Consider the following 27,144-nt stretch of genomic DNA (forward strand, 5'->3'; position numbering starts at 1 on the left):
AACTGGGATTGACTGAGACAAAAACAATTCAAAATAAAACATGTAGTTACTTTCTATGCTCTCTTTCTCTTTCTCTGTGCTCTCTCTTTCTACTTAACTGTGCTCTCTTTCTCCTTCACTGTGCTCTCTCTTTCGCTTTCGCTGTGCTCTCTCTTTCTCCCTCACTGTGCTCTGTGCTCTCTCTTTCTCCTTCACTATGATCTCTCTTTCTCCTTCACTATGATCTCTCTTTCTCCTTCTCCATGCTCTCTCTTTCTCCTTCACTGTGCTCTCTTTTTCTCCTCTCCTCCGTAAGGTCGGAATGGTGTTTCCTTCTCACATAAGACCTCCCTCTCTCTCACAAGCTCTCTCTCTCTCTCTCTCTCTCTCTCTCTCTCTCTCTCTCTCTCTCTCTCTCTCTCTCTCTCTCTCTCTCTCTCTCTCTCTCTGTCTCTACCATCTTTCCCATCTCTTAATCACTAAACAAATTCACTTTCCTTCATTTTTTGGATGCAATTTTATTCTTATTATTTGGGGTTACTCGTGTTTATCCCCTAATTTTGATTTGATTAATTTCTACACTCTAAATAATATCCTATGATATTATTACTCTAAATAATATCCTATGATATTATTTTAGTGATTTAATAATTTTCTGACGATAATACAGATTTCATATATTCTACGATTGGCACGCATTTTGTATCTCCAAGAGGCCGCTGCCGTGGCCGGTTGAGCTCTGCATGCCAGTGCTTGGCCCGGGCTGTGGGCCCAGCTGGGGGCAGTCACTGGGCATAAATCAGCCTGATGGGAGCAGTACCCCGCCCGAGACAGTCTAGCAGCACTTCAGAGCGGGGACCAGCCTCCAGGTCAGGACAAGGTCAAGCGTTATTTAATTCAGATTGAAGCGGTAATTTTCTTTTAATTAGGATTTTCGCAGGTTTCTGCGTAAACACGTCACCTTTGTTTAATTCAACACCCGGAAAGAGTTTGTTTTCTTCTTTATTTCAGGATATGACAACCAGAAGTGTATTTGAGCAAATATTTGACTACGTAACGTTATATTCTGTGCAAAAAGAGGAAACGGCCTTCAAAAGCAAACGTGAGTTGCTTGCGTCATGTTTTATTGGTTGATGAGCATAAATCATAGAAACCCCCGCATGAGCCTTACAATGTATTTGGATCAAACGTGCAAATTAATGAGTATGAGCGCAATCATTGCTCTTTCAAGGTGTTTTACGACGTGAAACCAATCGAGGAGAGAGCATAATGTGTGCTGCAGCTGCTCTGACCCGGGTGTGCCAGCATTTCTGGGCAATGGAAGTGGTGAGAACGACGCTTTGGTTGAAAAGCCACCAAGCATTACACTAACCAGCTCCGACAGACGTGTTTGCTTTTGTAGCTGATTAACGTGCTCGGGATAACCCCGGAGTTTATACTTCATCAAAATACTTCCGAAATTTGTTAAGGGCCCTGTTTTCCACACCCTGGTCCTGTCCTTAATTAAGATGGCCGCGGTCGACCCTATGGCCCCTGGCTGGACTGTTTCCCGGGTACAGACGGACAGACCCTGGGCTTCTTGTCATAACTACTCTTTTCACACATGCACCATTTCGTTTTTTGTGTGAAGGGTCACTGGGAAAAATTAAGCTGGCCTGCTGCTGACAAGCAGTGTAAGTAATGTTTTTGGGCCCTTTTCTTAGCTGACACTGGTGTTTGAGTTACCCTGGGACTTTTGTCAGAGCTGTTGGCTCTTGATTTGAGAGTTAAACAAATCATAACAAGGCATTTCTCTGTTCTGATTGCTGTTGCCAATGCTGATTGTTCCAGATGTGAGCTTTCAAACAATGTTAGCCCACGCATGCCCCTGCGCACACTGATACACACCGCACACTCATTGCATGCACATACACATTGACGTGCATCACATGTCCATACACTGCAAAAGCAAATATAACACACAGATACACACACCCACACACACACAAAAAGCCTCTTATCTCTCGAACAACCGCCTGTTTTGACTCATCTGTGACTTTAAATTGGATTGTGCTGATGCCTGACCTATTCCCAATTCGTGCTTCTGGAGGAATGTCTCCTGCTCATCAATATGTATGTATTTAACACTTTCCTCAAGTCTCCTCTCTGTATTTGTTTATACAAAAGTATACACTAACCAGAAAGTGTTGAGTATGTGAATGTATTTGAATAGTTTGATGACAGGGTCTAAGTGCTAATCTTGAAGATATTCATGTACATAAATGTATATTTAGTTGCGTATAGTTTAGTTGTGTAAATGTATATTTCACAATGAGGATTGATAAGCCCTTGCACTTGCAGTATCATGAATGTTACGAACTGGGGTCGGCAGCGGCACTGTTTGTACCTCTGGAGAAACTAAATGCTTATCACCGAAGATATCTATGATAAGCCAATATCTTATGGGAAATGAGAGTACCACTTTAACAGCCCAATGTGTAGAATCGAGTAGCACTAGGGGTGGTGAGGACTACTGTGGACTATACTGGCCTGTTTTGCGAGAAAGCGGCATTCATGTTAAGGTCGATTTTAGACGGCTGTAGCCAGCTAATAAATCGGCAGTCGGTGTTACAGGCCATTGTTAAATTGTGCTCCGGTACGTGAAAATAGCTTGTTTTTGATAACATTACATGAGTGTACAGTTGAATCGCAACAGTTTCGTTTTGGATTTTATCTTTATCCAAATGAGTGATAGCCAACTTTTAGTTATCAAAGAGGGAAACAAGATAAAAAATTAACATCTCCAAAACATGGAAGTACTAACGAATGTACACCCACTTATCATAATCCCCAATCGGCCATTCGCTGCACTATATTACACTTGGATTAAAAAGTGTGTGAAACTCTTCTAAATACATACGTTATTCACAACCATATCGTATGCATTTATAGGACCTCATACGCTAGAAGCCACTAAATTCTACACCCTGCCCCTTTTCGGGCGAAGTTGCTGCAACAACAGCTACTGTGACACGAGATATGTGGCTATGGTGATGAGATTTAAACAAGGCGATGCGTTTGCAGTATTATTTTGAAATGCAAATGTGGATGTAACTGTACGATCATGTTTGTTTTTAAATGATGAAAACGTCAAAGTATTAATGTTTTCATCAAATGAGAGGCAGACATTATGCTTCTCTTTGAGTGGTCGCAGCTCCTTGAAAAGCGCTCTACAAACCCCTAAATTAATATTTTATGTACGGACTGACTGGTCATGGACATGATTTTTGGCAAAAGTAATGCCTATTAGATTCCAAAGTCGTTGGAGCGGTAGAGTTTTAAGTTCTTACCGTGTTATGCTCAGTGTCTCTGAAAGGCCAGATTGGATTGTTTTCTGCTGTATCCAACTGCAGGGCTAGATACTATTTCTTGGCCTGGTTTTATCGAAATGGCACAAACAACGGAATAAAATCCTGACCTCAGTGAGATGGAAACAAGCATGTCAAATTGTTGGCTTTAAACCAACGCATGCTATCCCAAACTGAATGAACCAGAGCACTGAAATTTACCTTCAGGTTATTCTTCAAGACAATATTGAATAGGAAATCATACATTGATTTAGATTAACATAGAATTACATGAAAAGGTTCCATGAATACATTGTCTGTGTTTCTTTCATCTCTTCTGTAAAAACAAATGACCAGTCATATACCCCTTCTCTGATTTTCATATACAAAAGACTACTCTTCAGATAAGATAACACTTTATTATTCCTGTGAAGGAAGAGCTATTGTTTTCTTCATGCATAACAACAGACGGAGATAAAGCAGCCAACTTGTTATTCACTTCTACCTTAGGAGGCCCCAACACGCAATAAAGTATTTCATATTCAAAGCGTCATTCACAGATGCCATGATGTTGAAAGGCTGGGTTTGCGTTCAGAATACACATTGATTTATACCACCTGGGCTAAGAGGAGCATTCCACATCTGCCGTCCACGCAGTGGATCCATAATTACAATCATGTGGGAACGAGAGCCGTGAAGTCAAAGGCCAGGGCGGGAACACTGCGTGGAAACCAGAGGTGTCAATAGGAAAGGCTTCCTTGCTTAATTAGACAGGCGAGACCACAGAGTTAGAGGTTTGCACTCAAACGACTTCATGGAACATGTTTTTATTGGGTAGTTCGGTCTGCTTTATGACAAGGGCATGACATAAAGCCACAGCAAAAGAGTAGTTGGCAATGGAGGTTTGCGGACCTGCAACACATGGGTGAAACATGCCCATAATGATGTGTTATTTGGTTGTCAATGAATGAAAACACGTCATTACTTGTGTTGTGCTAATAGACAGGGATGCCTGCCGTTGAACACTGGGTTGAAGTGTACGTTTCCTTTTCTAATTTCAGATGGAAAAAAACGATAGCTTATGGATTCGCTGGAAATGCAGCACAGAAAGAGTAAACACACACTAAGACTGGAGAATGGGCTTTATAGTCTACAGGGATTTTACATCGGAATGCATCATTGGATTTTTGTTCAAGAAACTTTGTCCCATTGAGAGGAATGAAGAGGGTTGTAGTACGGTGAAAATGTAGGTGCTTATTGTGATGTGACATCACGATGTACAACGCCCCAATGCTGAGTACTATTCCATTCAATAATCGTTGAGCATTAATCTCTATCCAATACAGGAAGAATTGTTGTACTCAATAAATATAGTGTTCTTAATATAGGCTCAGTTATACATTCGATAAAAGTGAAGTGGTTATTCCTTCTCGATGCACGTGCTGACCTCCCCCGTCTGGCCGCGGAGGGTCTTGTCTTTGCCCCACGTCCCACTCAGGAGGGACACCTCTTCTCTGTCCACCTGCTTGTGGATCGGCCCGTCGTCTGAGACGCTGCCTGTTGAAACAAAACACACAATAGGCAGAGAGAGAATAACCTCAGCCTCAAGTTATTCACTGAGAAAATAACTTCAGGCTGAAGTTATTTTCTGTGATGCTCTCGGTTGCACTCTGTTTATGTTATTCTCTATAATTCTGTTCTGCTTAATACTGCTTAATATTTGTGTTGTTTCCGCAAATCCTTGATAGATTGGATCATTGACATATTTTTTCTCCGAACAGACTATTGGAGAAAACAATTCCCGGACCAATAAGGCAAATTGTGCAACTTTTATGTATTATTTCCACAGAAACTGCAGTTGATGTCCTCTCTTATGTTAGAGAATAAAAGTTATTGATGGCCCACCTTTAATCGTCTTCATGTGGCGTTCTTACGTACTTAGAGGAGGTTCCTAAACTGTGTTGTTCCTGTTGTTGCCCTCTGCCATCTCACCTTGCATCTTAACCTCCTTCGGGGATGTAACAAATAAAGTGATATGGAGAAAATTGTAATGGTTGTTCTGTTGTAGATTCATTTACAGGATGGCATGATACATGTCCTGTAAATGTACTCCTTGTACTCCTTGCCGAGAAGGTGGGTACTCGCTGGAGATTACAGAGGAATGTGAGTCTGAAATAAGTTGAGGAAAACAAAACTAGCCTGTTTTTGCAAATTTGAGTTTTTGTGGATAAAATCAGACATTTATCCAGAGCCAGATAGTTTGGTGGTTAGGGTTCAAATCCCAGTGTTCAAAGTCTAACTGTAGGCATCCTTCGTGCAAGATACTGCTGGTTTGGAAAGGCAAAACATAAATGAAAAATCCTTCATACCTTTGTAACAAAGAAAGATTCTTCCGGATGTTTGGTTTCATCTGGACGGTCTGTTACCCCATCTCCCATGTCGTTCTTCTCCCTCTCCTTGGCCTGCAAAGAGCTTGGGTCCTTGGGGAAGCCCTGTCTCTCCCTCTCTTGTGGAGAGTAATGGCTTTGCTCTGTTAACCATGGCCTTTTTGCCATTCTTCCTTCACTTCTAATCTACACAACCGAAAACATCAAAGACACATTTAGGTTAACCTTTACTTTTACAATCTCTTTCTATTCTTTATATTACTGAAAACATTTTTCAACCAAAAATGTAGCTGAATATTGTTTAAATCAGAATTTTAGGCCTGAATACCGGGACAATATTTTAAGTACTTTCGAGACAAGACAATGTCCCGGTGGGAGGATAATAAATAATCAGTAACAGTAACAGTAGTAGGCACATTTCTCTCAATGACTCAGAGCACCAACCTTGTGTTTAAACCTGTCAGGCAGCATCACAGAGGGTTTTCTGACCTCCGCTCGGTCGGAGCGCTTCACTCTGACCCCCCGTCTCACGCTCAACAGGTACGTCAGCAGAGGGGGGTCGCCTGGGATAAGGTCACAAAAGGAAATGTATGTCTGCGTGCCAACCACACAACACTAACATAACCTCAAGTAAAACAGAAAGACCTTAATTTGCTTATATTAGCCATTTTGCAGATGCTATCAGTTCAGTATCCCATTTTAAAGTACTTTCTCATTTCATAACGAGAGTAGGTCAGTTCAACAGAGAGCGTTTTCTAGAAGCATGTTCTAGAAGCGTACCAGTTCTCTGTGTGGTGAGAGGGTTGTTGTGGATGACTAGCTCGGTAAGGCTTGGAAACAGAGCAGCAGACAGAAGAGCTTCTTCCTCTGCAATCTAGTGACAAGGAACACACTCTGAAGACCTCACTTACGAACATTGTGCGTAACAACTTCTTAGGTGGACCTTGTAGTGGGAACAGGGTTTTCTGAACCTACCTTGTTGTGAGCCAAGCTGAGGAACTGGAGTTGTGGTAGTGGTAGACTGGACTCCACTGCACCAACGCTAGGCTTAGACACATTTTGATTGACTAAATATATATTTCAGTCATTCAAAGATGACCATCAATTAAGAAACGTATATATACCTGTAATATTCCCCAGAAATGACCTTGATTTGACCCAGTGTGGGCTGGTTTTGAAAAACAAAATCAGAAAAGTCTGTGATTCAGGTTCATAATACAACTACACAAAATGTAATTTAATTAAAAACAAAATGTAGTTGTTATTAATGGGATTTAGAATTGAATGAGATGACAAGGTCTTCAGCTTGCTGTTGAACTGACCTCCATCTCCATCGGGCAGCATGAAAGGTACCTCAGAGATGTTGTTACTCTGGAGGTTTAAATGCTGCAGCCTGGATATGCACACAGACAACACAGCAGTTTTCATTATAGTAGAGCAAAGCTTTTGCTACCAATAACAGAGGAGACGTCCATGAACGCGCCTGACCGTGTGAGGCTGGAGAGGCTGTGGAAGACGTTGGACGTCAGCTGGTTGTCGTCCAGCGACAGCACCTCCAGTGAGCCAAACGGGGGCTTCTCTTCGCTGCTGGAACCACTGGCCGAAAACGTCAGAAAAGCAACCGATTTATATTCTAAAAATATTTGATTGAATACTAAGTTATTTAATGATATTTAGAAAATATTAAATAAATTGAAATAAAATTACATATATATTTTTTAATTATTAAAAAATTAAAATAAAGTACAATAATACCATATTTCTATATTTTACATAATTAATTTAGTTCATTTAATTGTCATACTGTATCTGCAGGATAGGCTGTGGACGTATGCTTTCGAACCCCATACCCCTGGCTGGGAGTCAGACACACTAGCCTAACCACAACACAATCCTGACGCACACACTTAGCAGCCAGCTATATCCCAAAGTACAACGTTATAGCTCTGATGTAACGCTATCATATCAGTCAGTCGACAGGCATTGTGCGTGTGTGTTGGGAATCTTCTCAGGCTTCTTCTGACAACTCAGACACGTAGGCCCCAACAGCCATGGGAGGGATGTGCACCCCTACACCCTCTGGCATTTTCACAATATCCATTCGGCTTTCCTAATTCCAACACGTACCGTTGTAATCTTCCACTTTCTCGCTTACTTACTTTTTATCCTTATTTTTTCTTCTCTTTATTGTGAAATCTCAAAAGGGACTTTGACTGTTTTATGATTCAAAATTCCCCGGCGAACTGAGTTAATGCAACCTTGCATTAAAAAAATGATAACTGCAAACATATTGCACGTTCACAGTCTGGGCTAGTAGAAGGCCTTTGGTTTTATAAGAGAAAGAGTCATAAAGCGAGAGGCGTTTATTTCAGATATTAGTACACCCCCCTGTGGTTGATTTGAGAACAGCTTGACATTTGGTTCTTGGGTCATCGATACATTTCGTGTCTGTTACATTTATACATGGAAGAGCCTCTGAACATATGGTTTCTTTCCTCACAACCACTAACCTTGTGGAAGATCATGTACAGGTGAAACCTTTCCTTATGAGAACAGACCAACAGCTCCAGAGGAGGTCATTCTCTCACACTGACTGCATGTTGACCTACCTGAGGGTCGGGGGAGGGTTTGAACCAGCCATATTGGCAGGAAGTTGGTGCAGTCTGTTTCCTGTCAGACGCAGGACTTTCAGGCCTGCCAGATGCCCGATGCAAACAATGTCGGCCTCGGACACGTTGTTGAAGGACAAGTCTAAGACCTGGAAGATACCACACAATGTAACTTTCAACACTTTCAAGATAGACCTAAAGTTCATTGATTTGTTCGGATTTATCCATGAATGGCTTGTAGTTGGAACAAGCATCAAATAAATGTATGTCAATACGGCCGTGGTAAAGGCATCAGCTAGACTGGGGATATTGAAGATAGAAAACTTAGGCTCTGAACCCCCTAACCACGAGGTCACATCTTACCTCCAGGTGTGGAAAGTCTTCAGGGTGGAAGCTCATATCGCAGCATCCATTCAAAGATAGATCGAGCTCTCTCAAGAGTCCAAAACTCCTGAAAGACTCTGTAAATACAAATAAATATAAATAATGAGGAGAAACGACCAAACACGATTTTGTAGGCCAAACTTAGGTTTCAATTGTTTGCAGCGCTACATCACCGATGGAAAGAGAGTTGTCTGAAGCGTTGATGTACACAATACTGTCAAACTCCTTGAAGTCCTCATTCTTGACCTTGACATGCATGAGAACAACACTGTTTCAAATTCTTATCCAATGCACTCCTTCTCAATCGATTTGAAAATATAATGTGAAGAATTCTCACCGAAGTCAATCTCTGCTCACTGATGTCTATGGAGCAAAGGTCAGATGGGTTTTCCACGCCATGTAATCGACTCTACAAGAGCAAATCTATTAATTCAGTCATTGTGCTGGCTTGAACTTTTATCCAACGGCAACTTACAGTGGATTCAAACCCATGCCGTTCATGAACAGGTCCGTTACCTGCTTATGAACGGCATGGGTCTCGCTCCAGGATGCTTACGGGTTAGGCTGTGGACATTTGGGATTGAACCCAGCCCATTTCGGCCTAACACCCTAGCCATGGACCACGCTATTGTAAATCTACCCTCTCCGCCATTCAGTAGTCATCAAACATCTTGATTCTTATGCCTTGTTTTTACCAGTAAGGAGCCATCCAGTGTGTTGCCAGCAGCTGGTGTAGCAAAGTCCGACCCCGTAGAATGGTCCGGCCTATTGTTCTTGGTCCTTCTTATGTTTCTGTTTCTTTGCTCCATGTGCTCTCTGTGAGCTACAAACCAATGGCCCGCACCTAAAAAGATAAACATTGTATTCTTTAAAAAATAAATATATATATATATATACTGTATGTATATATATGTACAACATTACTTTGCTCTTTTTAACATATTTATACAAAGATGGTTGATTTTGGTAATAGAGACAGGCTGCATTAAAGTGTAGATATGCTTTGCGTTTCTTTGTCGATAAATGCTACGATATGTCAGCCACTGACAGGAAGTCCTCTGCAGGGAACATATGGTGGAGGAGAACATTTGTGGACCGAGGGAGTTCAGAGCCCTAGACAGTGATGAAGACCCTGACAAAATGCAGAGGTCAGTCCAGTCCAGCCCACAACCCTGCTGTAGACAGACTGTAAAACCACATTCTTCATCTCCCCTGGTTTGATGTGTCTCCTGGTCTAACAGCAACTCAGGGTGGAACCAAACACTGGAAGTCAGGGGTCAGGGGGAGGGAGCATGATGTATTGATTCGGGAGGATTTGATTGGCTACGGGGGGAGCACCGATGGGAGGCCTTGTCGGTGTGATCAATATTGTCTGAGATTGGAATGTGATGCAGATCCTCCACAGACTAGGAGACACAAAAACAGCTCTCTCGGAAAAATTATGGTGGTGAGTCTTGAGACTTGAATCTTTAGTACTTTGGAGGGCCCATTTCCTTAGGAAATGTGTTTGAGCAGCGAGGGAAAGGTACTTATTTACGAAGGGGTATCCTTTCCTGTTCTTTGAGTAGGCTGACGACCAGGAGAAGAGAGGGAGGAGGCGCAAACTGAATACTGTACCAGGAGTTTGGAGAAGCTAGTGTTCCAGAGGGTCATCAGATTATCTCCATACTGTGAGATGGGCCTCAGCCAAACGGCCTTTCTTCACCCAACATCTCTCCCTGACAAAACATTAAACACTCTGGTAGTCTGACTCATCGTCCACAATGGACGATGGCAGTCTGCCTCCCCCTTCCTTATCTTCCCCTGGACTGACGGGGCCAGAGAGGGAGTATAACTCTGCTGCGCTGCCACACAAAACGACACCCTTTCAAAACAAGACAAAAGTGTGTGGTTAATGGAGATGGGAGGACAGAGGTTTATTATTGATCCTTTGGGGCTTGGGAGAGAAGGCATGACTAAGAGGATGCTCCAACACAGTGTATCAATGGCGTTATTGATTTGTGATAATTGTTGGCAATGCCATGGCTTGCCTCATACTTCAGTCAGTCTGTTACAAAACTCACATTTTTGGAGAAAATAAGCTGACGAGGGTAAGATTACAGTTGCAACTTTTGTATTCATACTACCTCCTAAGTCCAAAATTAAACTCAATTAAAAGTATGAAGATACTTAGCCTCTTGTTACGATACGTCACTATCAAGGGTACTTATTCAACATCCCGATGTTTTATTTTGGCGTGAGCATAAAAAAAATATGCGTAAGCCTAAAACTACTCAGTCTTTTTGAGTCATGTTGACAGTATCAAAGTGAACGCACACGAGATTGCATTGCTTATGTGAAACAGTTTGACAAAATAATTATTACTCAAGTAAAGTACATATTGCTCAAATATGTAGCCTAATTGCATTTGCAGTAGTAACAGTCTTATTCACTTTGCCAAACCTGGATTATGACTGTTGTAACTTGATATACCGGCTTGAAGCACTACAACGTTTAAAGCCAACAGAAATACTTTGCCATGAACCTTACATTCAAACGTGATTGTGTCACTTGTCTCGCAGTGTTCTGGAATGCAGCCTGTGATTGCTGGCTTACAGCTTTCTCACACTCCTGTTTATCTGCATTGCCAAGTTTTTAGAGACATTTATTGTTTCCCACTACTTTAACTAGTTTGCTGATTTAAAGCATTGGCCAGTGCTCTATGAATGGCATTCTATAAAATATACTTTTTTTTAATGCTGAGAAACCACTATAACAGGTGGTGTTTTCTCACATACTGACTACATTACAATGTCAACCTAGATCAACCTACCATCTTGTCTGTGACGGAAGAATCCAGGGACGGGGAAGCAGTTTGACAGATGGCATTCCCCATCTCCTGTCTTGTAAAGGGTAGACATTTCTAGGATTTGTCTAGCATTATTTGAGCTAAAGTCAAAACCCTAAATACACATTATTGCTTCTCCCAGTATGTAGCTGAAATAAAAGGTTTCCAAGCTTCCAATGGCAATCTTCACTGGCACTGCTCACCTAATGGTCACTGTTAGGCCACAATCTCCTAGCAACATGTACACCTGTATCTCCCTGCCACTGTGGGGCGCTATTCGCCCTTCGTTTGTAATGTCGTTCATTCACCCGCAAACCTAAACCACCCAGGAGCCTATAGGCATCCTATTTGATGGCCCCTCGTTGAATAGACTTGTGGCTCTAGTGCAGTTTAGTGACAATTACCAAACGCCAGCAATGCCCCTCTGGCGCCAAACAAGTCTGCACAATTTCACAGAAAGGACCAAGACCTACATCATACCCTACCATTAATTTTAGCCACTAGGTGTCTGTACTTAGAGTCCTGCCCTGGCTGTAAGCTATTAGATTATTAGAAGTATAAGAAAATGAGTGTAGGCCTTGCTGCTGCAAACTTAAACGTAATCCTCTGGTATCGTGGTTTCTGGGCTAGGTATGACTCGGGGAGAGCTAAAGGTCAACACGTGCTATATTCATAGATACAAAGTTATCAGACACGCGCTCTTTCTGGAGATGGTTCATCAAGCATCTGCCAAATAAAGGTTACATTATTTATATCGGCTGAATGGTACATAAGCCACAAGGCCTACAGGGTCTGTTTTACCCTGGTAGATCTTAAATCTTTATTTTTGAGTCTCCTTAATTTATTGATTCATATATATATATATATATACATATCCATTACACACACACACACACACACACACACACACACACACACACACACACACACACACACACACACACACACACACACACACACACACACACACACACACACAGGCTGTAAACGAACAGGTGGGTCAACTATGAAAAATGGGATCAAGGTAGACCACGACATACCGGTAAAAAAATATATATATATTCAGAATATTTATATATTTCTAGAATGTAGTGAAAAATGTGTTTAAACTGCAGCTAGTGATTCGGCAACATTCGGCAATGTATTTAGAGCATGGCTCTCAGACTAATAACTCATCCCTCCTCGTTCTGTTTCTCCTCTCCCTGAGTGCTCTGTGCTACTACTGCCTGCTCTCCACCATCTGCAAAACAAAGTTACAAATGACGAAAAGAGGGCTTCAGCGCCTACCTTCATTCCTATTTTACAGTTTGTAACAAATCGGAGTGATTCTAACTTTACTTGTTTGTTGGTTTTTGTGCTCACTTTGAGGTAGGTCTTTTGCTGGCATCTGCAGGACGAGGCTTGCGTTTTGGACGTTTAAGAAGCTATTTTGATAGGAATCCAGACAGCTGATTGGACAGCCTCATTCTACTGCTCTGTCCTGTTGCCGCAAAAGATGATGTTATTGGTCACAGATACCGTAAATACTGCAATGCAGAGCAGTTTTGAATATATTACGTCTTGCGCTGGTAAATAATATAATAATAAGCTCAATCTTAGCATTTTTTTAATTGCGCAAAATTAAAAATGTTTAGTCTCCGCTAAAGCCCTGCATATATACGAATTTCATGTTTAATGAAGAACTATTTCATTGATATAGCCTAATATAATGGCCACCAAAGCAATCCCAATGAATAAATATTTATTTGGAGAGTAAACAATAACTGTCGACATTTGTCTCAGCTTTCTGTTGCCTCGCATTTAGTTTCTGATATCTCGACTATAGCACCGATTGTACGATTTTAGCGCACTGCACTGCAAACTGTATTTCTCTAGAATGAACCAAGCAATACATAGAGAGAGGGGTGGACTATAAATTATATATTCCTTCTGACCACCATCACCAAAAACGGAGAAGCAAACCACCAGTTCGTTTCTTTCCAAACATTCTTATAAATACAATTTGAATTTAAATAACATTAAATTACTCATGATGATGGTAATAATAACATTATTGATCTGAGGTGCCACTGTCAGTGCTAGACTTTTGGAACCGTCTTAACTTCCCCCTTACGGCTCCCCTGGTTTCGATAGCTGGCTTTCCTAATGATTTCCGAATGATTAATTCAAGAATGAGTGGTGTTGTAAATGCAGATGTAAGTACTATTTAAGATATTATTATGTAAGCATAATTTAACTTCCGATCATTCCCACTGGAAGATCGCGAGTTTTGTGAGGAAATGTAATCATCCGGATCCTGCTTTTGCATCTGTGAAAGGCTGTAGATAGATGTTGTACCTGCAGACAAGAAATTAACGATTGCAGACTGGAATTTGTATGCGACAGTAAAAAAACAATAAACATCAAGCAACATTGTGCTATTTTGTGCAGAATCTTCAATCGTCCATCATTGGGAAACCGTCATCAAAAAGAGGTACTGCGGAACTTGTCAAAACAACTTTGTTCAAAAAGGAGCCAGATGGGGTAACGTATAGAATCCCTTCCCTGCTGTATCTGCCGGAAAGGCACACGTACCTCGCCTTTGCAGAGAAGAGGACCTCTCCATCAGACAGCGATGCGAAAATCCTCGTGATAAGAAGAGGGACAATAACAAAAGATGGTGCCATACAGGTATGGTAAGATCTCATCCACCTGACACCTTGCAATGCATTCACAACAATGATATTGAAACATAACAGTGACAAATATATTTCTGTTGTATTCTCATTAGGATTGTTTTATTACCATTTAATTACATATCTAATTAATTATACTGCTATACATTAATTACTGTACAGAATAATATCGATTTAGTACAACTTCCTTGCACCAACGTACCCAGACTACTTCCAAATTGTATTGGTAAACCCCCCTGTCGATCAATCACATTCTCACTCAATGATCCCAGGATGTTCATCATCCAAAACTACAATCACACCTGTAACGCGCAGTTCTTCCCCAGTGGTCCCCGTGCGAGGAGCTGTCCACAGCCCAGCTCCCAGACCACCGCACCATGAACCCCTGTCCCGTGTACGACCGCAAGACCCAGACCGTCTCCCTGTTCTTCATCTGCGTCCGGAGCAACGTCACGGAGCGCCTCCAGATCCTGACGGGCCGCAACCAGACGCGGCTGTGCCGCGTCACAAGCCGCGACCACGGCGCCACGTGGGGCCCCACGGCAGACCTGACGGACAGCGCCTTCGGGGACGCCGTGGGCCGCTGGGCCACGTTCGGCGTGGGGCCCGGCCACGGCGTCCAGCTGGCGGCCGGGCGCCTGGTGGTGCCCGCGTACGCCTACTACGAGGGCGTCAGGTGCCTCTGCCTCTGGCCCGTCCCGCTCACGGTGAAGCCGCGGGCGCTCGCCGTCTACAGCGACGACGCCGGGCTCACGTGGCGCGCGGGCGCGCTGCTGGGCGCGGCGTCCTGCGAGTGCGAGATGGCGGAGGTGGTGGACGGCGAGGGCGTGGCTCAGCTGTACTGCAACGCCCGTCACCGCGGGGGGGTCCGCGTGGAGGCGCTGAGCCGGGACGGCGGCGGACGCTTCGAGAAGCCCCGCCGGGCGGAGCAGCTCGTCGAACCGTGCAACGGTTGCCAAGGCAGTGTCGTCGGCTTCCCCGCCCCCGAACCGCCGACGGGCGGAGGGTCGGAGGGGGCGGAGCGCGCGCGGACCTGGCTGGCGTTCAGCCATCCCACCCACGGGGAGAGCAGGCTGAACCTGGGCGTGTATTTGAACCGTGCCCCCCTGAGCCGGTCGGGCTGGGACCCCCCGATGGTGATCCACCGCGGGCCCAGCGGCTACTCAGACCTGGCCTACAGCCAGGAGGACCAGCGCTTCTCCTGTCTGCTGGAGTGCGGGGAGAAGAGCGAACTCGAGCAGATCGCCTTCATGTCTTTCACGCTGGATGACATCAGGCAGACCGCCAGCTAGGCCATGAGATTTGAATTTGTCAATTAAATCTCCATTCAATTTGCACGCGTGCGCTGAGAGTGTGATGAAATTCCACAATGTGTCTTCCTCAAACCTAATTAGTTGGAGGATGTTGTGACGAAGAGAAGGCCTCAGGGCCACAGAGCAGGAGATGAAGACCAAAGGGTTGACATGGCAACCACTGGATCGGAAGGCACAAGACCGAAGAGGATGGAGGGGTTTCATCGATGGCCTATGTTCCCGAGGGAACTTAAAGGCCTAACTAACTAACTACTGTGAAGAAACTACTAAACAAACAAACTAAGCATCAAAGCATGTTTTTAGGACAGGGAGCTGGAATTCAGGTTATAATAATAACGAAAAACAATGCAATATAATTTATAAGCAATACTTTTTTTCTTTGACAGCTTTTGAATACAATACTAAAGATACGTGTTCACTTATTTTTAGTATATTATTATTCAATAGCCTGTATAGCGATTTCTGAATGTCAGAATGTACTTGCTTTGAGCCTTAAGACAATAATTCAAACTCAGTCCACTATTATGTATATCATTTTACTTAAGTAATTTGGCCACTTCTTTTATTTTGTGTATTATTCCTGTTTGAATTAAAATGGTATCGCTTGGTGCTTTTGAATGGAATCATTCCTTACTCTGGAATAGATCCGCTTCGAAATATGTTCTGCACTACATTTAGCATTATACATTCACAGTACACTTACTGAAGAGGAATTTGCTTGTAAAGATGTTTACCATCAACTAATCAATTCCAAAGCATATGCTGCCTTTTAAAACAACGCCAAATTAAAGTTCTCATGTTGTCAACCATTCTGTACTTGTGGAATATGTGGAGTTTTTTTAATCTATTTTTTATATATGTTTCATGTATTTCACCAGCACACATAACCCTGAGCAGCACTGTAACAAAGAGGCATTCGGGGTCTGCCTGTCTTGAGTTGAGTCCCAAGAACTTCATCACTAGGCCCCTGGCTGTTTCCCAATGTGAAGGCTGCAGCCTTGCTAGGACGCGTCCTTGCTAGTTGCGTCCTATGGTGATGAGACTAGAGTGCTAGCTCGAGTGCTTCCTAGAGTTTTTAACGTCGGACTTTGGAACGACTTGCTAGTGTGGATGCGCTTCCGCTTCTGCTTTTTAAGTCAGCGTTTCCCCTTGTAAACACATATGCACTTCTGAAAAAAACATGGAAGCAATGAAGCTGCTCAATATTTTTTTGCTGTGGTCTGAGCTGGAGGAGGACGCCGAACGACTCCATCAGCGGAGGGTTGAACGGAGGAGACGACGGCTCTATTCGGAGTCTCTGCCATCAGAATGTCGAGGTATGTGAGCTTTGAATGTCTGAATTGTATTGTATTGAATTGTTGCATTGACAATAGTGCTGCTTCTCATGTGTTTTCTTTGGGGCAACGCATATTCTAATTGAACATGGTTCAAATTGAGCTGATGGTTTATAAAAAATCAGAGTTTAAGCTTCATAAGTTTGCGCAATTATTATTGCCAGTGGGGTGGGGGAAGGCTATTCTTATGACAAGCCTATTCTTATGACAAACATCTCAAAGAATACTACATGCAGAAATCTATATTATTTACCTATCTATCTATATTTGCTCATCTGTTGTTGCAGGCCAGGCATTAATGCCAAATCAATGCCACCGTGCCGGTGCTGCAGCGCTTCTTCCAGGGAGAGGACACCCGCCCTGCTTTCAGGCTTAGCCGGCAGGCTATCCAGGTCCTCCTTGGGGTCCTCCAAACGGAGCGACAGCACGGTTGGGGGCCCACCATGGAGACCCTGGTCTTTTTGTTTTGGATCGCTACTGGCGCAGTTGTGTCCAGAGCTTTTGGCATTCCATTGTCATCTGTCCATAGAATGGTGCACAGCATTGCGGAGGAGGTGGTAGCTGTGCGGGGCAGTTTCATCAAGCTGCCATCAAATGATGAGGAGGTCAAGGCCATGGGGGAAGGGTTTGCCCTGCTGGTAGGGCGCCCTGCTTTCGCTAAAGCAGCTGGGGCCATCGACGGGGCCCACATCAAAATTAAATGTCCTGGCGGCCCTGATGTTCAAGACTACGTGAACAGGAAGCTGTATCCATCCATGGTGCTGCAGGCAGTCTGTGACCATCAGGGTCGCTTCATTGACACCTTTGTGGGCTTCCCAGGAAGCGTGCATGATGCACGCATCCTGCGAAATAGTTCGATTTACCTGGCTGGCAATTACCCTCCACCAGGCCATTTCATCTTGGGTGATGGTGGCTATCCATACCTTAAACAGCCGATAGCCCTTATCACACCATATAAGCGGCCACTCAGAGGCATGGCAGAGCAATGGTTTAACACATCACTCTCGGGCCCGCTCAATTGTTGAGCGGGCCTTTGGGATGATGAAAACCCGCTTCAGTGCATCTTTTTAGAGGCACTTGCAGTGCATAGTGAGTTTGTGCCAAAGGTATATGTAATTTCATAATTATCCATATTTGTCTGTTTAACTTTCTTATTGTACATTATAATTGTAAAAAAAACTTACTGCACAACATTTGTGTTGGTGTGGGCGATGACCTCCCAGTGGAGGATGGGGCCATGGAGGGAGATGACCCCTCCTCCTGAAGGAGAATGTGGCACGGAGTCACAGAGAGGAGCTCCTTGGCGTGCGGCCCTGGCCAATGCCATTACCCCTCTTGAAGTGGCTCCACAGGACCACGACTACTTTGTTCTGGTAAATATGATAAATATGACAACCAACATAGGGATGTCATCTGACCGTGTCACAGATTCAGTACTAACCTAAAGATCTCCCATCTTTCCACAGCCTGTGACCGGACCAAGACATACATTTTAACATAATTTTTTTTGGTATTTTTTAATCACTTTTGTCCGTTATGAATGTGTTTTTCTTGTGGTTGATCGAATCCTCTTTATTTAAAATAAATCCATTCCTTTTTTGTAAAACTAAGTGAAATTGTCTGAGAACTTAATTTATGCATCACATTTTTACAGTATGGTTGATTATTAATTATGCAGGGGAAAAAAGACAAATAAAGTGTTGATAAATATGTATTTATTTTTATAGATAATAACTGATCGGATCTCATTCATTCATACATACATACATACATACATACATACATACATACATACATACATACATACATACATACATACATACATACATACATACATACATACATACATACACATACATACCATCCTTCATTCATTCACGCCTCTCAACCAAACGCTCAAGGAGAGAGAAGGAACGGTCAAACCGCTCCCTTGACTCCACCTCTCTCCTCTCATCCGCCTGCCGCTGGTAAAGGATATCCTCCCTCACCAGAAGCAGGAATGGATCCTCCCTCCCTCTTCTCCCTGCTCCTGCCCCTGCTGCGCCCGCTGCTCCTGCCCCTGCTGCGCCCGCTGCTCCTGCCCCTGCTTCAACTGCCCCTGCTGCTCCTGCCCCTGCGGCTGTCGCTGTGCTGGCTCCTGCTGTGGCTGTCGCTGTGCTGGCTCCTGCTCTCCCTCCTCTCACCACCTCATCCTCCTCCTCCACTCTGACCCTAACCTGGCCTGGCCTGGCTGGGAGAGAGCCCACTACCACTGGCGGTGACACGGCTGCTGACCTGCCAATGAGCTCGTCCATTAAGGCAAACCAGCGCCATGTCCCTGCTGTGGGCCTGCCATCCTCTGTGCCTTGACCTGAGGCAGGGCACTTGCAATCCTGACAATACAAATATGATAAACAACAAGGCAACTAGCAATCTAATATTTCCCTGTTATACCTACAACTATGGCACAGCAAGAAGGCACTTAATGTCAAAACAATATTGCTGTCATCTTACTCCTCACCTTATATTTTGTTTTAAGGTCATCCCACTTTTTTTTGGCCTGCAGTGGGGTCACCCGGCCTGTCAACTCCAGTTGTTCAATCAAAGTGCTACGAACACACAAGTCAAATATATAAATTACAATTATATACGTTCATTAAAAATTACAAACATTGCAAATGATCGGTGGTGCATTTATTTAACAACATTGGATCCCACAAGAGCTTCTCACCGATAGCCATTAATGGCAGTATCCCGTCCACCTGTAAACAGTGCGCGTTTGTGCGCCACCCTCATGCGCACAAACGTCTCAGTTTGCTGTGCTGACCCTAAAAAAAAAAAGGGTAAACAAACATAAAAGGGTAATACATAAATGATGTAATCTTGTGAGCGAGTAAAATGAAATTGTTATTGGCGACAGTGGTGTTTAACACCAGTTACGTCCATGCAAAATACAGCAACGTACGACATCAAGTTGCAAAAACGTTTGAAAAGTGGCACAAGTCTTTAAGCTTGATTGTTTGCATTAACATGATGAATCTGTAAAAAGCAATACGGCACAGAATATTTCTGAAAACTAATATAACTTCACTTACATTTGAACGTTTACTGCTCTGCCATTTTCAAGATCCCACGCAGTGAACGCAGAGGATTGTGGGTAGTTTTGGCTCGCGATGCATCCTTGAAAACACGGATTCTTGCCTAAAAAGCTAGACATGTTAAAGGCCGTGTTGCAGAGTTTATTTCCCAACAAATTTGTGCAATTTGCTTGTTGGTATAAACTGTTATTTATTGTATTTAATGTTGTTAAGTATCACAAAACGGAATGTTATACGAAAAAGTTGGTACTATTTTAGCGGTTTGCTATTGATTCTCATTTCCCCCAGAATGCATTGCACGACGTCACGTTTGGGAGACACGGACCATGTACAGCACTATGGTTAAAAATGGCAACAACAAAAGTGATACAGTTGAAAATATCCATTAGGTAAAGTACAATGACATAGTTAAAAGAACAACAAAATACTGCATAATGCAGTTATTGTAATGCAGTATATATAGTACTATGGTATCGTAATTGTAGTATTCTATAGCAAAATAAAAGTACAATAAAAGTTCTGTAATTTACTTCAGTAGATTGTAATTCATGAAGGAAACTGTAGTAGTATATAATGTAGTATACTGTAGTAATAAAACTGCAGTTTTCTTTGGTATACTATAGTTAACTGTAGTAGTATATATGTGGTATACTGTAGTAATAAAACTGCAGTTTTCTGTAGTATACTATAGTTTACTGTAGTAGTATATAGGTGGTATACTGTAGTAATAAAACTGCAGTTTTCTGTATTATACTATAGTTTACTGTAGTAAAACTACTATAGTAAGGTTCAAAAACACTACAATATTTACTATAGTATATATATAGGGTGTACTGTCGTTTATTTACTATAGTAAACCATAGAATTTTCTGTAGTATACTATAGTTTACTATAGTAAGGTTAAAAAAAACTACAATATTTACGATAGTATATATAGGGTATACTATAGTTTATTTACTATAGTAAACTATAGAATTTTCTGTAGTGTACTATAGTTTACTGTAGTAAAACTACTATAGTAAGGTTAAAAAACACTACGATATTTACTATAGAATATATAGGGTATACTATAGTTTATTTACTATAGTAAACTATAGAATTTTTTCATGTGGGAAGTAGCTTTGTGGGTGGTTCTATGCCGATGTTGCTATTTTTTGCAGTGTTTTTGCGCGTTTGCAGTCTCCGATGAGACAGATGCATGACCACATGAATTTCAAACTTCAAATGGCTCAGTTTATGGCCAAATAATATGGCCTAATTCACACATGGAATAGCGTTTTCTTCCATAACTTCAGTCCTCAAATAAATTTCGGCAAAGAAAACTTAACACACATATGATATGCGGTAACTGTGGTGCTATTTAATGATATATCTAATACATTAACAAACATTGTTTCTTACCAGTATTGTATGCATTATCGTTATTGACTTGTGTTCCTAATATGCATGTGTCCCCCCGTTTATATACATTACCATGGACTGTATTATGCATTACGTGTTTAGTTTGCGTGTGTTTAAACAGATGAACGCACACACGCGCGCCCGCATTCATTAATTATTTTACACACACCCGCATTCATTCATTCTTTTTAACACTCACGCACGGTAAAACAATGTTTTCTCACAATCAAATACTCATCAATCCTAAAAGTTATGGGCTTGAACTGTACACGATGTCTGTGTCAAGAAAATATGTGTTTGCTGTACGGTGTTTGCAGATGCATTGATTTAAAAGTACAACTTATTACCGCTGTATCAGCTGTAATTTCCAAAATAATTTTCCAAGAATGTGTGGCTAGGTAGATGAGAGAAGCAAAGTGTATGCGCAAGGTCAGGTGCACAAGCAACATTATGCATGCGCCGTTAAAATTGCCTCTGAACGAACAACGCGCCACTGACTTTGTATGGAGCCAGTTTCCTGCCATAATTCAAACCTGAAAAAAAAAGTTTCAAAGGCTTGTAAGTCTAGGTTTGAAAACTCAACACCTTGTAAAAAAGGTTTTGCAACACTGAAAAAAGAGATTATAACCTGAAAAAAATTCAAACAAAAATTCAAACATCTGTAAACATGATTTTGTGTTCTATTATATCTTCTTCATCATTTTCACCAACACGTTTTCAAAGTTCAAACAATTTCACCAGCGCATTTGCAGAGTATCAAATATGGCACTGTTATGGCATATTATTTTACACTGCCATATATGGCAGTGTATTTCATTGTTACCTGGTTTTGAAACCTTGTAAATGGGATTCTGCAAACAGGTGTTCATACATAGAGAAATACGTTTTGAAAGGTTGTATATTTAGTTTTAAAAACTTGTAAAGATGTATGTTTACGCCATTGCAACGTATTTTTTCAGAACTGACTTTTCAGCATTGTCTTTTCAGAGATTTGACCACACAGGCGCAAGATTCCAATCACATTTTAAAACATTGTGCTATTTTTCTGCAGAAACTTGAGTACATCATGGGAAATGTAGAACTGCTGAATCCGGCCGAACTACTTTGTTTGAAAAGTGCTGTGGCTTTACGTACAGAATCCCTTCCCTGCTCTACCTGCCTGGAAGCCGCACATACCTGGCCTTTGCAGAGAAGAGGACTTCCTCTAAGGACGTTGATGCGAAATGTCTCGTGATCAGACAGATGACTACAAATGTCCACCCTACAGAGGTAAATATTTATATAGCAAGAGCCTTTCTATGACCCCTTGCTATGCATTTATAACCCGATCTTCAAACATTACAGTTATATCCAGTGGTTCTCAACTGGTGGGTCGCGACCCATAAGTGACCCATAATAACGAATGACACTTGTTGGTCCTGAACCGATGATATGGTTTCCTTCCCTAGTGGTCCCCCTCCAAGGAGCTGTATGAGGAGCTGATGATCACCCAGCTCCCAAACCACCGCAACATGAACCCCTGTCCCGTGTACGACAGCACGACCCAGACCGTCTTCCTGTTCTACATCAATATGAACTATAGGAATAGTTCATATTAAAAACTACACCAAGTAGCGTACAATCAAAACAGAAAACAAAAATATAAAAAGTTAGGCCAAACTGAAAACAAAACTGGTTTGTCAGTCAAGCCTAGAAATAAAAGGCAGTAATGAATAAAATCTGAGTTTAAATCACAGATAGATCTATTGAAATGGAATTTTCTTATGTGTCATATTATAGAAGATAGTAAACACGTAGTAAAGGTTAAGGGAGTTGAACCTCCCTCACTTCCGCTTGATTCCATTGTATGATTAGCAGATTCTGTTAACTTCTCAGTTTTTTTAACCAGCTTTTAAGGCAGCCTTTTTATACTACTCTGTAAGGTGTTTGATTAAGTGTTAATTATTAAAAGAAGGAGGTGGTCTTTTCAGCATTGACAAAAAGCAACGAAAGGCTTTCCAGTTTTTAATCATTGTGCTATTTTTCTGCAGGAACTACATCATGGGTTGCGAAAATTCAAAATGTGGAACTGCTGAATCTGTCAAAACAACTTTGTTTAAAAAGTGCTGTTGCTTTACGTACAGAATACCTTCTCTGCTCTACCTGCCTGGAACCCGCACATACCTGGCCTTTGCAGAGAAGAGGAGATCCTCTAAGGACGTTTGCGCAAAATGTCTCATGATCAGACGGATGACTACAAATGTCCACCCTACAGAGGTAAATTATTTATATAGCAAGAGCCTTTCTATGACCCCTTGCTATGCATTTATAACCCGGTCTTCAAACATTACAGTTATATCGAGTGGTTCTCAACTGGTGGGTCGCGACCCATAAGTGGGTGGGGAGGGTTTAATTACGAATGACACTTGTTGGTCCTGAACCGATGATATGGTTTCCTTCCCTAGTGGTCCCCCCCCAAGGAGCTGTATAAGGAGCTGATGATCACCGAGCTCCCCAACCACCGCAACATGAACCCCTGTCCCGTGTACGACAGCACGACCCAGACCGTCTTCCTGTTCTACATCAGCGTCCCGTGCGGTGTCACCGAGCGTGAACAGATCGACACGGGGAGGAACCAGGCGCGGCTGTGTTGCGTCTCCAGCAGCGACCAGGGGGCCACGTGGGAGGCCCCTCGGGACCTGACGGTGAGCGTGATGGGGGAGATCAGGGTGTCCACGTTAGCTGTTGGGCCCGGCCACGGCGTCCAGCTGGACAGCGGGCGCCTGGTGGTGCCGGCATACGCCTACCTACCCCAGCCCGGCAAATCGGAGTCACGGGCGTTTTCCATCTACAGCGACGACGGGGGGAGCCTGTGGCAGATGGGCAAACAGCTGGACTCGTGGTCCAACGAGTGCGAGGTGGCGGAGGTGTTCGATGGCGCTAAAAGCGTCCTGTGCTGCAACGCCCGCACTAGAGGGTCGCGGCGGGTGGAGGCGCAGAGCACGGATGGTGGCGACACTTTCCAGATGTCCCCGGAAACGTCGATGCTCGTCGAGACCGGCACAAACGGGTGCCAGGGCAGCATCATCGCCTTTCCCGCCCCCAACCAACCAGAGGGCGCGGTCAGGCAGACCTGGCTGGCGTTCAGCCACCCCACCAATCAGAGTTTCAGGCGGGACTTGGGCATGTCTCTGAACCGCACCCCCCTGCAGTCCCACTGGGACCCCCCGAAGGTGATCCACCGCGGGCCCAGCGGCTACTCAGACCTGGCCTACAGCCAGGAGGACCAGCGCTTCTCCTGTCTGCTGGAGTGCGGGGAGAAAAGCGAACTCGAACAGATCGCCTTCATGTCTTTCACGCTGGATGAAATCAGGCAGACCTCCAGCTAGGCAATGAGATTTGAATTTGATTATGTTTTCGCCAAAATTTAGCCAGTGAAAAATCATGAAAATAAAAATATTTAATCGACCTATTTTCTCTGTCGTGAATCCTCTGAGCAGCAGTATTAGTCGGCAAAATCACTTTGTAAGAAGCACAACTAGCTTCAGTCAGACCACCAGATGTGATGTCAATAAGCCATAATTGCCATTACCAGCCTTTTCAAAATCGACACAATAGCGATGTCACAAGTGGTAGTTTGCACCCAGAGGCATGACCAATCGATCAGCCTGCTTTAGAAAGAAAATAGCTTTCTCCCATATAGGAATAGTTCATATTAAAAACTACACCAAGTAGCGTACAATCAAAACAAAAAACTAAAATGTAAAAAGTTAGGCCAAACTGAAAACAAAACTGGTTTGTCAGTCAAGCCTAGAAATAAAAGGCAGTAATGAATCACAGAAAGATCTATTGAAATGGAATTTTCTTATGTGTCATATTATAGAAGATATTTACACGTAGTAAAGGCTAAGGGAGTTGAACCTCACTCACTACCGCTTGATTCCATTGTATGATTAGCAGATTCTGTTAACTTCTCAGTCTCTTTAACAAGCCTTTAAGGCAGCCTTTTCATACTACTCCGTAAAGTGTTTCATTAAGTGTTAATTATTAAAAGAAGGATGTGGTCTTTTCAGCAATGAAAAAAGCAACGAAAGGCTTTCCAGTTTTTAATCATTGTGCTATTTTTCTGCAGGAACTACATCATGGGGTGCGAAAAATCAAAATGTGGAACTGCTGAATCTGTCAAAACAACTTTGTTTAAAAAGTGCTGTTGCATACAGAATCCCTTCTCTGCTCTACCTGCCTGGAACCCGCACATACCTGGCCTTTGCAGAGAAGAGGACTTCCTCTGCAGACGTTTACACGAAATGTCTCGTGATCAGACGGATGACTACAAATGTCCACCCTACAGAGGTAAATTATTTATATAGCAAGAGCCTTTCTATGACCCCTTGCTATGCATTTATAACCCGGTCTTCAAACATTACAGTTATATCGAGTGGTTCTCAACTTGTGGGTCGGGAGGGTTTAATTACGAATGACACTTGTTGGTCCTGAACCGATGATATGGTTTCCTTCCCTAGTGGTCCCCCTCCAAGGAGCTGTATAAGGAGCTGAAGATCACCGAGCTCCCCAACCACCGCAACATGAACCCCTGTCTCGTGTATGACAGCAAGAACCAGACCGTCTTCCTGTTCTACATCAGCGTCCCGGTTGACGTCACCGAGGGTGAACAGATCAAAGAGGGGAGGAACCAGGCACGGCTGTGCTGCGTCTCCAGCATCGACCAGGGGGCCACGTGGGGGGCCCCTCGGGACCTGACGGTGAGCGTGGCCACGGCGTCCAGCTGGACAGTGGGCGCATGGTGGTGCCGGCGTACGCCTACCTACCCCACCTCGGCAAACGGGAGTCACGGGCGTTCTCCATCTACAGCGACGACGGGGGGAGCCTGTGGCAGATGGGCAAACAGCTGGACTCGTGGTCCAACGAGTGCGAGGTGGCGGAGGTGTTCGATGGCGCTAAAAGCGTCCTGTGCTGCAACGCCCGCACTAAAGGGTCGTGGCGGGTGGAGGCGCAGAGCACGGACGGTGGCATAAATTTCCACAGTTCCCCGGAGACGTCGAAGCTCGCCGAGACTGGAGACGGTTGCCAGGGCAGTATCATCGCCTTTCCTGCCCCCGACCAACCAGAGGACGCGGTCAGGCGGACCTGGCTGCCGTTCAGCCACCCCACCTATCAGAGTTGCAGGCGGGACTTGGGTGTGTCTCTGAACCGTGCCCCCCTGCAGTACAACTGGGACCCCCCGAAGGTGATCCACCGCGGGCCCAGCGGCTACTCAGACCTGGCCTACAGCCAGGAGGACCAGCGCTTCTCCTGTCTGCTGGAGTGCGGGGAGAAAAGCGAACTCGAACAGATCGCCTTCATGTCTTTCACGCTGGATGAAATCAGGCAGACCTCCAGCTAGGCAATGAGATTTGAATTTGCAAATGAAATTATGTTTTTGCCGAAATTGAGCCAGTGAAAATCATGAAAATAAAAATATTTCCTCTACCTATTTTCTGTTTTTGTTTTTTTCTGTTTCCTTTCAGCAGTAGTATTAGTCGGCAAAAACACTTTGTAAGAAGCACAAATAGTTTCAATCAGACCACCAGATGTGATGTTAATAAGCCATAATTGCCATTACAAAAATTTTCAAAATCGACACAATAGTGATGTCACAAGTGGTAGTTTGCACCCAAAGGCATGACCAATCCATCAGCCTGTTTAGAAAGGAAATTGCTTTCTCCCATATAAGAATAGTTCATATTAAAAACTACTACAAGTGTAGTACAAAAAACTAAAATATAAATAGTTTAGCCAAACTGAAAACAAAACTGGTTTGTCAGTCAAGCCTAGAAATAAAAGGCAGTAATG

At 43.3% G+C, this 27,144-nt stretch overlaps 3 protein-coding genes and 1 pseudogene across 9 annotated transcripts; 3 read left to right on the top strand and 1 right to left on the bottom strand.

The window, feature by feature from the left end:
• Positions 1-3,989: 3,989 nt before the first annotated feature.
• On the bottom strand, positions 3,990-12,987 carry xrra1 (X-ray radiation resistance associated 1). Of its 5 annotated transcripts, none has more exons than XM_056593483.1 (15): positions 12,875-12,987; positions 9,381-9,529; positions 9,023-9,094; positions 8,859-8,931; positions 8,665-8,762; positions 8,302-8,450; positions 7,181-7,288; positions 7,015-7,085; positions 6,817-6,860; positions 6,668-6,739; positions 6,473-6,566; positions 6,137-6,255; positions 5,675-5,878; positions 4,753-4,862; positions 3,990-4,217 (listed from the first exon to the last, which is right to left on the bottom strand). In XM_056593483.1, the coding sequence occupies exons 1-14, from the start codon at positions 12,897-12,899 to the stop codon at positions 4,800-4,802; spliced, it is 1,341 nt and encodes a 446-aa protein (XP_056449458.1). In that variant the 5' UTR covers positions 12,900-12,987; the 3' UTR covers positions 3,990-4,217; positions 4,753-4,799. The 5 variants fall into 5 exon arrangements, with proteins under 5 accessions (XP_056449458.1, XP_056449459.1, XP_056449457.1 ...); XM_056593484.1 differs by adding an exon at positions 5,244-5,313 and having other exon boundaries at positions 3,990-4,862; XM_056593485.1 differs by lacking the exon at positions 3,990-4,217 and adding an exon at positions 5,211-5,313 and having other exon boundaries at positions 4,786-4,862.
• Positions 12,988-13,461: 474 nt separating this feature from the next.
• On the top strand, positions 13,462-18,419 carry neu3.1 (sialidase 3 (membrane sialidase), tandem duplicate 1). Of its 3 annotated transcripts, XR_008896145.1 has the most exons (5): positions 13,462-13,707; positions 13,943-14,182; positions 14,514-16,816; positions 17,122-18,207; positions 18,301-18,419. XR_008896145.1 is itself a non-coding variant. In XM_056595632.1 (3 exons), exons 1-3 carry the CDS (start codon positions 13,669-13,671, stop codon positions 15,477-15,479), a joined length of 1,245 nt encoding a protein of 414 aa, XP_056451607.1. In that variant the 5' UTR covers positions 13,462-13,668; the 3' UTR covers positions 15,480-18,292. The 3 variants fall into 3 exon arrangements, 1 of the variants encoding a protein (XP_056451607.1); XR_008896144.1 differs by having other exon boundaries at positions 14,514-18,207; XM_056595632.1 differs by lacking the exon at positions 18,301-18,419 and having other exon boundaries at positions 14,514-18,292.
• Positions 18,420-23,264: 4,845 nt separating this feature from the next.
• On the top strand, positions 23,265-24,717 carry LOC130386312 (sialidase-3-like). The gene is made up of 2 exons (XM_056595150.1): positions 23,265-23,568; positions 23,757-24,717. Exons 1-2 carry the CDS (start codon positions 23,353-23,355, stop codon positions 24,678-24,680), a joined length of 1,140 nt encoding a protein of 379 aa, XP_056451125.1. The 5' UTR covers positions 23,265-23,352; the 3' UTR covers positions 24,681-24,717.
• A 139-nt stretch (positions 24,718-24,856) lies between these two features.
• On the top strand, positions 24,857-26,777 carry LOC130385991 (sialidase-4-like; annotated as a pseudogene).
• Positions 26,778-27,144: the final 367 nt, after the last annotated feature.

Source organism: Gadus chalcogrammus, chromosome 7 (genome assembly GCF_026213295.1).
Source record: "Gadus chalcogrammus isolate NIFS_2021 chromosome 7, NIFS_Gcha_1.0, whole genome shotgun sequence".
Taxonomy (NCBI): Eukaryota; Metazoa; Chordata; class Actinopteri; order Gadiformes; family Gadidae; genus Gadus; species Gadus chalcogrammus.

Bases quoted from the DNA above. Each gene is read 5' to 3' on its own strand.
- xrra1 (XM_056593483.1), bottom strand. From the start codon at position 12,899: ATGCCAGCAAAAGACCTACCTCAAA. The intron at 6,740-6,816 runs GTATATATACGT...AATGTGTCTAAG, and splicing joins ATTTCTGGGGAATATTACAG to CCTAGCGTTGGTGCAGTGGA. The intron at 6,256-6,472 runs GTACGCTTCTAG...ACCTTATCCCAG, and splicing joins TCTCACCACACAGAGAACTG to GCGACCCCCCTCTGCTGACG.
- neu3.1 (XM_056595632.1), top strand. From the start codon at position 13,669: ATGATTAATTCAAGAATGAGTGGTGTTGTAAATGCAGAT. The intron at 13,708-13,942 runs GTAAGTACTATT...TATTTTGTGCAG, and splicing joins GTGGTGTTGTAAATGCAGAT to AATCTTCAATCGTCCATCAT. The intron at 14,183-14,513 runs GTATGGTAAGAT...GTTCTTCCCCAG, and splicing joins CAAAAGATGGTGCCATACAG to TGGTCCCCGTGCGAGGAGCT.
- LOC130386312 (XM_056595150.1), top strand. From the start codon at position 23,353: ATGGGTTGCGAAAATTCAAAATGTGGAACTGCTGAATCTGTCAAAACA. The intron at 23,569-23,756 runs GTAAATTATTTA...TTCCTTCCCTAG, and splicing joins CAAATGTCCACCCTACAGAG to TGGTCCCCCCCCAAGGAGCT.